Below are 12,917 nucleotides of genomic sequence, written 5' to 3'. Positions count from 1 at the left end.
TTTTTTTTTTTTTTTTTTTTTTTTTTTTTGAGACAGAGTTTCGCTCTTGTTACCCAGGCTGGAGTGCAATGGCGCGATCTCGGCTCACCACAACCTCCGCCTCCTGGGTTCAGGCAATTCTCCTGCCTCAGCCTCCCGAGTAGCTGGGATTACAGGCACGCGCCACCATGCCCAGCTAATTTTTTGTAGTTTTAGTAGAGACGGGGTTTCACCATGTTGATCAGGATGGTCTCGATCTCTTGACCTTGTGATCCACCCGCCTCAGCCTCCCAAAGTGCTGGGATTACAGGCGTGAGCCACCGCGCCCGGTAGTATGATTCATTCTTAAGGATTCTTCAAACTTTATTATAATTTTTGGAAATAACAAGTTTGCCAGTTGACTAAACCAGTGTCTTGTTCATAGGTAACCTTATAAAATTATATAGCAGACCAGATGTTTGTGTTCTTATTGTTTCTTCCCCACCCCAAATTACAGAAGGATTAAGAGTAACTATATAAAAACTCAGTAACCTACGTAACCATATAGCAGTGCAGTAAATAAATAACCATATGCAACTCAGTAACCAGATGATGAATTATCTTAACTTTCAGAATAGTTCTGTCCCGAGAAGGACTCTGAAGATGATTCAGCCTTCAGCATCTGGATCTCTTGTTGGAAGAGAAAATGAGGTATGTGCTATATGGCTAAAATGGGGTACTGGTGATACAATGTCTGCATAAAAACATTTCTGCATTTTGTTGGTCAAAAACACGTAAACTGTTGAAATTTGGAAATAATTTGGGAATAACAATTATATATGTTCCCCAAATAAGTGATTTTTTAAAAAATTGTTCAATTTAAGAAGTTCACCGTGCATGGTGGCTCATGCCTGTAATCCAAACACTCTGGGAGGCTGAGGTGGGCAGATCACGTGAGGTCAGAAGTTTGAGACCAGCCTGGCAAACATGGTGAAACCCTGCCTCAACTAAAAATACAAAATTAGCTGGGCATGGTGGTGTGTGCTTGTAATCCCAGCTACTTGGGAGGCTGAGACAGGAGAATCACTTGAACCCAGGAGGCAGAGGTTGCAGTAAGCAGAGATTGCGCCACTGCACTCCAGCCTGCAGCCTGGGCAACAAAGCAAGACTCTGTCTCAAAAAAAAAAAAAAAAAAAAATTAAAATTGCAATGAATACCTGTAGTACTGGAATGATGGAGTAAATTATGAATGCTCCTATAGAAGTAATGTTTGATACTTTTAGAATAAAGTATTAGATTCTTTACCCATGTGTGTAAACAATGCCATCATGGATAAGCATTTTTAGACTTTGGCAGAATGAAAATATTACCTTTCTGTGGTACTGAATTTAAATACAATGTTTAAACACAATAAAAATAACTTTAGGCTAGGCATGGTGGCTTATGCCTATAATCCCAGCACTTTGGGAGATCGAGGTGGTTGGATCGCTTGAGCTCAGGAGTTTGAGACCAGTCTGGGCGACATGGCAAAACCCCATATTATAAAAAATACAAAAATCAGGCAGGCGTGGTGGCACACGCCTATAGTCCCAGCTACTTGGGGGTCTGAGGCGGGAGAATTGCTTTAGCCTAGGAGGTCGAGGCTGCAATGAGCCATGTTTGCACCACTGAGCAACAGCCTGTGTGACAAAGTGAGACCCTGTCTCAAAATAATAATAGTAATAATTTCATGGCTGGGCATGGTGGCTCACAGCTGTTAATTTCAACACTTTGGGAGTCTGAAGTCAGCGGATCACCTGAGGCCAGGAATTCAAGACCAGTCTGGCCAACATGGTGAAACCCCGTGTCTACTAGGTACAAAAAAATTAGCTGGGCATGGTGGCACAAACCTGTAATCTCAGCTACTAGGGAGGCTGAGGCAGGAGAATCACTTACATCTGGGAGGTGGATGTTGCAGTGAGCTGAGATTGCACCACTGTACTCCAGCCTGGGTGACAGAGACTCTGTCTCAACAAAAATAAAAATTAAAAAATTTAAAAAAAAATAATAAATAATTTCAGCTAAGCTGTAGACCATAGTCTAATCCAAAATAGTTGTTGCAAATAAAATTCCTAAAATGTTAGTATGCATTTTGGTAGAATTTTTAATTGTATAACTTTTTTAAAGATTCAGAGATACCAAAAAGATAAGATACGCATTTTCTTTTTTAAATACATAAATGAAAAACCACCTAGTTTCTTGTTAATTAAATCAAAGTAAATACAGTTAAGTGTTTTCATTATAGTTGTCCACAGGCTTGTCCAAAAGGAAACATCGGAATGATCAGTTAACATCTGCAACTTCCAGCCCTGGGGTTATTGTCCCAGAATCTAGTGAAAATAAAAGTCTTGGAGGAATCACCCAGGAGTCATTTGATCTTATGATTAAAGGTATGAAAAAATAGATAACTTTTGTCTTAAGCTTTTAAATTATGATATAAGGAAGAATTTGTTAATACTGTTATGAATTCTGCTGATTACCTTAATCTAGGGATACTGTTAGATATAAACATACTTGTATGTTTTCAATGATTTAGAACTTTTATTATTGTAAATACAATGACACTGTAAATGTTTTTGTGTGTGACGGTTTGTTTGACAAGATCTATGTGGGGACGAAATGTTAAGGAAAAGGAGGCCCGGTATAGTGACTCATGCTTGTAATCCCAGCACGCTGTGAGGCTGAGGCAGGAAGTTGGCCTGAGTCTAGAAGTTTGAGGCTAGCCTGGACAATACAGTGAGATGCTGTCTGTGAAAAAATTAGCTGAGCATGGTGGTTTGTGCTTGTATTCTTAGCTACTCAGAAGGCTGAGTCAGGAGCATCATGTGAGCCTAGGAGTTTGCTGCCACATTGAGCTATTGTAGCGACACTGCATTCCAGCCTGGGTGACAGGTCAAGATCCATTCTCTGAAGAAAAAAAAAAAGTTGGGGGGAAAGGATAGTTATTAATATGACAGCTCTGATATTGGATTGCCTTGTAAGGGGTTTATAAGACTTGGAAATAGGCTTTTTAGAAGAAAAATGTTTAGAGAATGAGTTTGAGGTATGAAAGGAATTTGAATATTCGAGTGTGTGACATTAAGAAACCAATAAAAATATGGATGAATAGGCTGGAAAAGTGGCTCATGCCTGTAATCTGAGCACTTTGGGAGGCTGAGGCAGGTGGATCACGAGGTCAGGAGATTGAGACCATCTTGGCCAACATGGTAAAGCCCCGTCTCTACTAAAAAAATACCCAAATTAGCTGGGCGTGGTGGTGCACGCGTGTAGTCCCAGCTACTCGGTAGGCTGAGGCAGGAGAATTGCCTGAACCTGAGAGGCAGAGGTTGCAGTGAGCCGAGATTGACCACTGCACTCCAGCCTGGCACCTGGCAACAGAGTGAGACTCTATTTCAAAAAGAAAAACAAAAACTCTGTAGATTAAAGAGAGGATTTGTGATACTCATATCTTGATTAGGTTAAAATTAAATCGCCGATTGGTTAAAATAAACTGCTAAAGTTAAATATCAGAACAAATAATGATATATCATATTGCTAATATAACCACAGGTGAAAAACAATAATCCCTGTAACCCTCAGTGGGATATATGTTAAGAATTGAAAGAACTGCAAAGAAATCCTGAACTTTGTCACATTTGTTGTTTGAACTTTATTATGTTCCTTGGCAATGGTATTGGTGTAATTTTGGAAGGGAAAAAAAAAAAAAAGTTACATTTTAGGATTGAACAAGTGAATAACACGTTGGTGCTGTTGGGAGCCAGGTCCATAATGTGGTAAATGGAGGTACAAATATGGAATGGGAGAAGGAAAGGAAGAATTATGTTGTTACATTGGAATTGGGGATATCAGTATAAACTGATTTTTTTTTACAGAGCATTACATTTCCTAGCACTGCCCCTAAATAAGTAGCAACAAACTACACTTCTGTAGCAAGGAGCATACCCTGTATCCAGTTCTTGGTTTGTAAACACTAATCTTCACTAAAGTTCCTTGGAGAAATTGCTGATTCCAGGTCAGGGGCAGGGAAACTTTAGGTGATCATGGATTATATTGTGACAGAAAATAAGAAAGTACTCAAAAATGGATGGACATGTTGAAAGAACACACATCATCTTGGAAGGATTCTCATGGACTGCAGTTGAAAAAATTTGAGCATCAAAATGAATAATGACAAGAATGGATTATAATACATTGAGGAAAAAAGGACAGATGAGTCCATACTGATAAATTTTCTTTTAAATTGGGGCAGGAAAAGTTTTTATTTACAGAATAATGCTAACTAGTACATGTAGAAGGAATTTCATAAGTGAAAAATTGGTTTTCCATCCACCGTAGAAGTAATAGATACAAGCCAGAAATGTCAATCATCAGTGGAATGAAACTTAAATTAAAAAGTAAAAAGTTGTTGGACGACAGGATATTGACACGGTCTCAGATATTTTACTCTACAGATCATTAGTTAATTACTAAGGGAAAAAGTTATCTTTATAAGGCAGAAAGCTGGTGGATAGCATCTTAACCAAATGATCAAATTTAACATCTCCAGTATCATGACAAGTTGGCGTGTGCTTCTTGATGGTACACTGAGGATACAACATACTTATATGATATTCCTGCCAAAAATGTTTAGTTTGAATCTGATCATGGAGACAAATAAAAAATTAAGGACAGTGTACAAAATTGATCTGTACTTTGTAAAAACGTCAATATTAAATAAAGACACAACCTCACAAAAAATGTGTTGCAAAAATTTTTAATAATCTACTTGGAAGATATATATGTATTGTACTTCTGTTGTAATTCTTCTGAAGGATTGAAATCTTTGAAATGTTGGGGAAAATACAATAATATTGATTTTATTTTCTAACCTTAATCTTTTGAAAATGAATATTACTAAACAATATGGGGGGTACTAAGATTAGAAATTTTTTTGAAACAGGAGAAATTACTGGGTTTTGACAGTAATGTTTTTTTAAAGTTATATGTAAAACATTATTTTAGAAAATCCATCTTCTCAATATTGGAAAGAAGTGGCAGAAAAACGGAGGAAGGCGCTGTATGAAGCACTTAAGGAAAATGAAAAAGTATGTATTGAGTATAATTCGTATCTTTTTTTAAGTTCCAGGATTGTTTTACTCTTGCTGCTTAGCATATTAGAGCAACAAGAACTAGCTGTAATACTGGCTTAAGAAAAGTTTAAGTAAAAAGGCAGCTCCTGATGGAATTATCATACAAATTGAATCCTGTTGAGAGTCAGATCTATGCTGCATCTCCTCCACCTTATATACTTGTAGGCCTGCAATTTGATTTATAGCATAGCAAATCTATAGAATACTGAACTTTATTTATGTAATATAGCTTCATAAAGAAATTGAACAAAAGGACAATGAAATCGCCCGCCTGAAAAAGGAGAATAAAGAGTTGGCAGAAGTAGCAGAACATGTACAGTATATGGCAGAGCTAATAGAGGTAGGTAATGTAACAGTTACCTGGTTCACATTTACGTGTTTTTCCGTAAAGCTGAGATAGTAAAGTGTGACCACTTTGAAGGGTTTGGGCTCTGGAATCAGATTTCCTGGATTTGAGACTTAATTTTCTCCCTGGCACCATTAAGTTTGCTGGGTAGAATGGGTTTATCCTGTCAGGGCTTCATTTTCCTCATCTATAAAGTGAGAGTAATGGTGACTACTTTATAGGCCTATTATGAGAATTAAATGAGCTATAATAGATGGACAGTTGCAAGGAGTACTTGCAGAGAATAAAAGTTTAGTAAAAGCAATTAACTTACGCCTGGAAAATATAGAAAATTATTTAATAGTTGACACATTTTTAGGTAGTTTTAATGCCAGCTTGACATGACTGTCATTTATAAAATTGCTAATTTGTCTGCTAAATAAGTTTGGAGGTTTTATCTGACTAAAGAATTTTGTAAGAGGCTAATGTGTTTGTAAGAATTAGCCTGATGAGTATTGTTTTACCAGACTTGCCCTTGAAAAGGTTTTAAGGTTTATTTATTCATGTTTGCAAAAAGTTGGTCTTGCTGATAGGAAGAAAGTATTTGAATCAAAACTTTTCACGTAGCTGAATTGTTACCTTACATTTGAGATCCATGATAGAATTCATGTTTGAAATTTTCATTTGGAAATAGTGTAGTAGCTCTCTTAACTGCCTTAAAAGTATTGGTCTACAGCTGACTGGAAATGTAGAACACCTAGTTGTCCCTGCAGCTGCTTGGGGAAATAACTATTTTAAATTATACTCTGAAATCATTTCAGTGCTTTAAAAAAAAAAGGCAAATTATTAAACACTTTGACTTTGCTGACTGTGATCTAGCATGGTAGAGACTTTGATATAACGCTGTTTATAAGTGAATTTATTGAGGGGCAAGATGAAAAAAATCTCATTACAGCTATATCAGTATGCTGATCAACTTAGGTTTTAACATTCTTACAATAAATTATATTGGTTTATTCTTTAAAAGAGACTAAATGGTGAACCTCTGGATAACTTGGAATCACTGGATAGTCAGGAATTTGATTCTGAAGAAGAAACTGGTGAGGATTCTGAAGTGGAAGACTCAGAAATTGGCACTTGTGCTGAAGAAATTGTATCTTCCTCTACAGATGCAAAGCCATGTATATGAAATGCATTAATATTTGACTGTTGAGAATTTTACTGCCAAAGTTTACCTCCACTAGTTCTTTGTAGCAGAGTACGTAACTACCTAATGCCAACTCTGAAATCAAGCTTCCTTGTTTGAATCCTGGGACCCTATTGTATTAAAGTACAAATACTATGTATTTTTAATCTACAATGCTTTATGTAAATAGGATTTTCTCAGTTGTCAGACATGACTTATGCATATGACTAAATAAACTTTAAACTCCTATTGAACATTGTGTACAACTTAGAAAAATATAAGGAGTCTGTGTAGAAAATTTGTCTATTTCTATGCTTTTATGTTGTTCTCTTTCTATTCAATTGCTAACTACCTTGGAGGAAACAAGGAGAAAATGAACTTAACAGTATTTAGACTGAGTTAGCTGAGGCTTTAACTCCCAAACTTGGTTGTACCTCAAGCTCACTGTAGGCACTGTTGGTAATAACAAGTAGTTTTTGGAATGGAGCATGAATCTGTTTTCCAAAAGCTTTTCAAGTGAATGTGATTAGCCAGCGTGAGGCTCAGCTGGCTGGCAGGATCACACTCTTCTTGGCAGCTTAAAATGATGGGTGATGGTGATAATCCTAGAGAAACAAAGTGGAGAATGGGTAAAAGTTCAATGGAAAAAAAAAAACATATTCCTGAAAATTACAGAACTTTAAGTCACTACAGGAAGCTAGTGGCAATTAACGTTAGTGTGGCTCTGTATGTTTCAAGTGTGGGTCACTAGCCTAAAGATAGAATTAAAAAATAGGTAACTTAATCTTAAAATAGGAATTGAAGAATATTCTGGATTGGGGCAAAAGGAGAATCAGCTGAGAGGCCTTTGGAATGCTTAAGAAAGAAAACAGGTAAGTAAAATAGGATGACTTGGCAAATAGTATTTCTGTAACATGCCAGGATTTGATGGTGAGGAGCAAAGGGAGAGGGAATTGGAGGGAATTTAAAAACTAATGTAGGAGCAGAGGGGTCGGAAAGGGAAAACAGTGGCAGCTGCGGTGTGCTTGGTGCTGAGATGACGACCTTAGTGCTGGATAACGGAGCTTACAACACCAAAATTGGTTACAGCCATGAAAATGTTTCGGTCATTCCTAATTGTCAGATCCGGTCAAAATCAGTACGCCTTAACACTTTGACTGCGAACCAGACAGATGAAATAAAAGACCCTTCTGGACTCTTCTACATCCTTCCTTTTCAAAAGGGCTTCTTGGTGAATTGGAATGTTCAAAGACAAGTTTGGGATTACCTTTTTGGAAAAGAAATGTATCGGGTAACAAAGTAGAGTTGATTTTTTAGATACTAATATTATTATCACTGAACCATACTTCAAGAATCAATAAATGAAATTCTATTTGAAGAATACCAGTTGCAAGCAGTATTAAAAGAAAATGCTGGGGCTCTCAGTACACATAGATATTTCCGAGGTAATCCTTATGAATTGTGCTGTGTCATTGTTGATAGTGGATATTCCTTTATACATATAGTTCCTTATTGTAGAAGCAAAAGGAAAAAAGAAGCAGTTATTCGGCAGCTACATGGCATGGATGAAACACGTGTGATTAATCGAATGAAAGACGATGTATACTATGTGTCTCAGGATTTTTGATAGAGACATGGATATTGCAAAGTTGAAAAGAGAAGAAAATAACAGTAATGATAGACTATGTCTTGCCTGACTTCAGTACAATTAAAAAGGGCTTCTCTAAGCCAAGGGAAGAGATGGTGTTGAGTGGAAAATATAAATTTGGGGAACAAATTCTTCGTCTGGCCAATGAGAGATTTGCTGTTCCAGAAATACTCTTTAATCCTTCTGTTATAGGCTTTCAAGAAATGGGAATTCCAGAAGGTATTGTCTATTCAATTCAGAATCTACCTGAAGAAATGTAGCTGAATTTTTTTTTAAGAACATTGTCTTGACAGGAGGAAACTCCCTTTTCCGAGGATTTAGGGATCAGGTTTACTCAGAAGTTTGATATCTTACTCCAACAGATTATGATGTTTCTGTTGTGCTGCCTGAAAACCCTATTAGTTATGTCTGGGAAGGTGGAAAATTGATATCAGAGAATGATGATTTTGAAGATATGGTGGTAGTAGGATTATGAAGAAAATGGACATAGCATCTGTGAGATTTGATATTTAAGCAACATTTTTGAATGAAAATCTTGACTAGTTGTGACCATAAGGTTTAATTTCAAAGTGTCTTTTAAAAGAGGTTAAGGAACTGTGTTACCTTTCATCCTAAGAAAAAGCCTTGAATTTATGTAAATACTTTGATCCATTGCTAATTTTCAAAGGCTTCTTAAGTTATTATAGTAAATCGTAACTCAGTCCACATTTTCATTTAGGTGGTAGACTACTATAACAATGTTTATGCTGTTTCCAAGGGTATGTATTATTTTTCATTAAAAGCAGAAAGGATGAATTCATTTTAATTCTTCAGAGCTGAAAGCACAAATTTAACTACCTCACTGGTATTTCCTTAGAAGGTAGTTTTGTGTGATTGTGACTAAAGTACTTTATTTAAAAATTGTCATTCTTATTTATACATTCTAAAGTTGAAAAGACTGATCTTATACGTATGTAATGTTTATTTTGTACCTAGAGCACATTTAAAAGAGTGGAGACTAAAGCTAATAAAGTTTTCTTGGTTAAAAAAAAAAAAAAAAAAAAAAAAACATAGTTGCTAAAACCATAAAACTTCTAGAAATATATATAGGAAAGTTCTTAGTGGCTTTGGGTTTGGCAACGAGTTCTCAAATAGGACACACAAAAAAGTGTAAACTTCATAGATTTTGAAAACCTTTTGAAAGACAAATGAAAAGTCAAGAGCAGATGGGGAACATACTTGCAGAAGGAGCCAACAAAGGATTTGTATCTGTAAAGAACTCTTACAACTCAATACTAGATGACTTAATTTTTTAAGTGGGGAAAAGATTTGCACACTTCATCAAAGGATATATCTGAGATGGCAAGTAAGTGCATGCTCAGTGTTATTAAGGAAGTGCAAATTAAATGACAACCAGATACTGCTATATACCTATTAAAATTGTTTTAATTTGGAAAAATGAAAACAACTATATTGAGTGTTAAGGATGTGAAGCATCTGAAACCCCGCAATGGTGGTAGCAATGTTAAATGCAACAACTGCTGTAGAGAAATTGAATGATTCCTTAAAGGTTACACACACGTTTTATATGACTCAGCCATTCCACCCCTGGGTATTTACCCAAGAGAAACAAAAGCTTATGTCCACATGAAGACTAGTTCATACTTTTCATAGCTTTATTTGTAACAGCCAAAATATCCATTGGTAACTGAGTGGATAAATTATGGTAGAACCATTTAATGGAATACTATAGCGATAAAAAGGGAACAAAAAATGGATGAATCTCAATGTGTGAAAGAAGCCAGGTACATACATACTTTATGCTTTCATTTAGTTAAAATTTCAAAACTACAAAGTATAATGAGAAAGGAGATTAGTAGTTGCCTAGGGGTCATGTAGGGGGTGATTCGGGGATGTATTTTAAGCTTCTAGTCTGGAAAGTGATGCTAGTGATGGAGAATTTGTAGGAATTTCCTGTGGAAGATGAGTCTCATTTTTAGTTAGGTATCAAATATTAAGTATAACAGCTGGGTGTGATGGCTTACGCCTGTAATCCTGCACTTTGGGAGGCCGAGGTAGGCAGATCACTTGAGGCCAGGAGTTCGAGACCAGCCTGGCTGACATGGCAAAACGCTGTGTCTACTAAAAATACAAAGATTAGCTGGGCATAATGGCACACACCTGTAGTCCCAGGTCTTCAAGAGGCTGAGGCACAAGAATTGCTTGAATCTGAGAGGCAGAGGTTGCAGTGAGCCTAGATTGCACCATTGCCCTCTAGCCTGGGTGACAGAGTGAGGCGCTGTCTCAAAAAAAAAAAAAAAAAAAAGTCAATGAAATTGCCTTGGAGAAGGGGTCAGGGAGTTAATCAAGCCTGGCCAGTTAGAACAAGTTCTTTGAAGTTGATTTAATGAGATGCAGTTGAGCTTCCTTTTTTTTTTTTTTTGAGACGGAGTTTCACTCATGTTACCCAGGCTGGAGTGCAATGGCGCGATCCGCAACCTCCGCCTCCTGGGTTCAGGCAATTCTCCTGCCTCAGCCTCCTGAGTAGCTGGGATTACAGGCACTCACCACCGTGCCCAGCTAATTTTTTGTATTTTTTTTTTAGTAGAGACGGGGTTTCACCATGTTGACCAGGATGGTCTCGATCTCTTGACCTCGTGATCCACCCGCCTCGGCCTCCCAAAGTACTGGGATTACAGGCTTGAGCCACCGCGCCTGGCCAAGATGCAGTTGAGCTTCCTTAAGGAAATGGCAAGTGGATGAGAATCAGTTGGAAAAACAGTATGTGTGAAGCCTGGATTAGACAACTAATTTGTCAGTATGTTTTACAAGGCTGGCATAACATCAAGATATTGAAGATGGACCAGCCTGGTACCTGTAATTTCAGCGCTTTGGGAGGCCAGGGTGGGTGGATCAACTGAGGTCAGGAGTTCAAGACCAGCCTGACCAACATGGTGAAACCCTGTCTCTACTAAAACTATAAAATTAGCTAGGCGTGATGGTGGGTGCCTGTAATCCCAGCTACTTGGGAAGCTGAGGCAGGAGAATGGCTTGAATCCGGGAGATAGAGGTTGCAGTGAGCCAAGATTGCACCTTTGCATTCCAGACTGGGGAACAACAGTGAAACCTTGCCTCAAAAACAAAGATGATGAGGATGGACCATAAGGTTGGAGTGGGGTAATCTACAGCCCTCTTAATACCAATTGAAAACTCAAATAAAATGGCAAGTGAAATCTAAAAGATAAAACGATGACCAAGTCGGGGTTTATTTCAGGAATGCAAGAGTGCTACAATGTTAGTAAACATGAAGTTCTTTATATTAAATGGGAAAAAGCGTATCTTAATAGATGGTGAAAGAGCGTTGACAAAATTCAGCATGCTTTCTGGTAAAAACCCTTGGTAAACTAGGGAAAGAAGATTTTAACCTGAAAGAAGCTGTGCTATAGCCATGCTTAACGTAATGCGTAATGGTGAAGCTTTGGAATTTGTTTCAAGGTGAAGAGCTAGAAAAGGATGGACCCCAATTATTTTCAATTTTTTTGGAGGTTGATGCAATAAGACCAAGTAAAGGGTAATTATGGCAAGGAAAGAGAAAAGCAAATCCAAGAGCAGCTAGAAATGAAATTTAAGACTACACCATGGGTAGGATATCTCATCCAAATAAACTGAAGTGTTATTAGAAGAAAGAATAAATTCTAGTGAGCCAAAAAGCAACAGACGTCCTTCACACTGCTTTATGGCCCTTGTGTTTTTGGTTTGTTTAGAAAACTTCCTTGTCTACCCCACACCCATCAAGATGTTTCAGTTGACTTTTAGGTTGTAACTAATTAGGTTGTTAGGTCAACCAAGAAGGATAGGAATTGCTGTATACCTATCTGAGCTCCTCGGGACCTCCAGTCTGAACCTTGTGTCTTATCCCCTTCAACTTAAAGGTGTTCCAGAGACCAAAAAGGAATTTGAATAGAACATATTATTAGACTACCTTATAAGCCAATCTGTAGATAAAATGTTAACCAAAATTTCTCTAAACACTCTCACAGAGAGGCCTTCAGCAATTTCTGGTTAAATGTGTTAATTGAACAGAGCCATCTAATTTCTGTCTTTCCCAAACCTTATTAAAATGACAGTAAGCTGTAAAAAAACATAATCCCACTCTGACAAAAGCCAGAGTCAGCAGAAGGTGAGGCAAAGTGACAATGCAGGGAACAGAATGAAAGAAAAGCAGAAGATGTAAGTCGGGTTAAGCAATTCCATTTCTAGAAACTTACCCAACAGGTATACACACACATATGAGATGACACATATTTAAGGTTACTAATTACAACTTTGAACTATCAAAATACTGGAAATAACCTAAATGTTCACCGGTATTGGACTGGTTATATAAATTACAATTCGCCCTTGAACAAGGCAGGCATTAGGGAAGCTGACACCTGTACAGCTGAAAATCCACATAGAAATTTTTTTTTCTTTGGCAATCTTCTGCTTTTAAAATTTAGATAATTTTTTTTTTCTTTTCATGAGGCAGAGTCTGGCTCTTTCACCCAGGCTGGCGTGCATCAGCGCAATCTTAGATCACTGCAACCTCCACCTCCCGGGTTCAACGAATTCTCCTGCCTCAGCCTCTTGAGTAGCTGGGATTACAGGCACACA

General features: G+C 37.4%; 1 protein-coding gene and 1 pseudogene across 5 annotated transcripts in view; both read left to right on the top strand.

The window, feature by feature from the left end:
- Positions 1–6,932, top strand: part of GMNN (geminin DNA replication inhibitor) — a 70,504-nt gene extending 63,572 nt beyond the window's left edge. For all 5 annotated transcript variants that reach the window (XM_032247611.1, XM_032247612.1, XM_032247613.1 and 2 more), the window contains 5 exons: positions 592–669; positions 2,243–2,387; positions 4,999–5,081; positions 5,356–5,466; positions 6,479–6,932. In XM_032247611.1, coding sequence (XP_032103502.1) covers positions 592–669; positions 2,243–2,387; positions 4,999–5,081; positions 5,356–5,466; positions 6,479–6,640 — 579 coding nt within the window. In that variant the 3' untranslated portion in view covers positions 6,641–6,932. The remainder of the gene's footprint in view (positions 1–591; positions 670–2,242; positions 2,388–4,998; positions 5,082–5,355; positions 5,467–6,478) is intronic.
- Positions 6,933–7,036: 104 nt separating this feature from the next.
- Positions 7,037–8,791, top strand: LOC116529704 (annotated as a pseudogene).
- Positions 8,792–12,917: the final 4,126 nt, after the last annotated feature.

Source organism: Sapajus apella, unplaced genomic scaffold (genome assembly GCF_009761245.1).
Source record: "Sapajus apella isolate SASKATOON/1434 unplaced genomic scaffold, GSC_monkey_1.0 scaffold63, whole genome shotgun sequence".
NCBI classification, from domain to species: Eukaryota; Metazoa; Chordata; class Mammalia; order Primates; family Cebidae; genus Sapajus; species Sapajus apella.
This window is presented reverse-complemented; position numbering and strand designations above follow the sequence as displayed.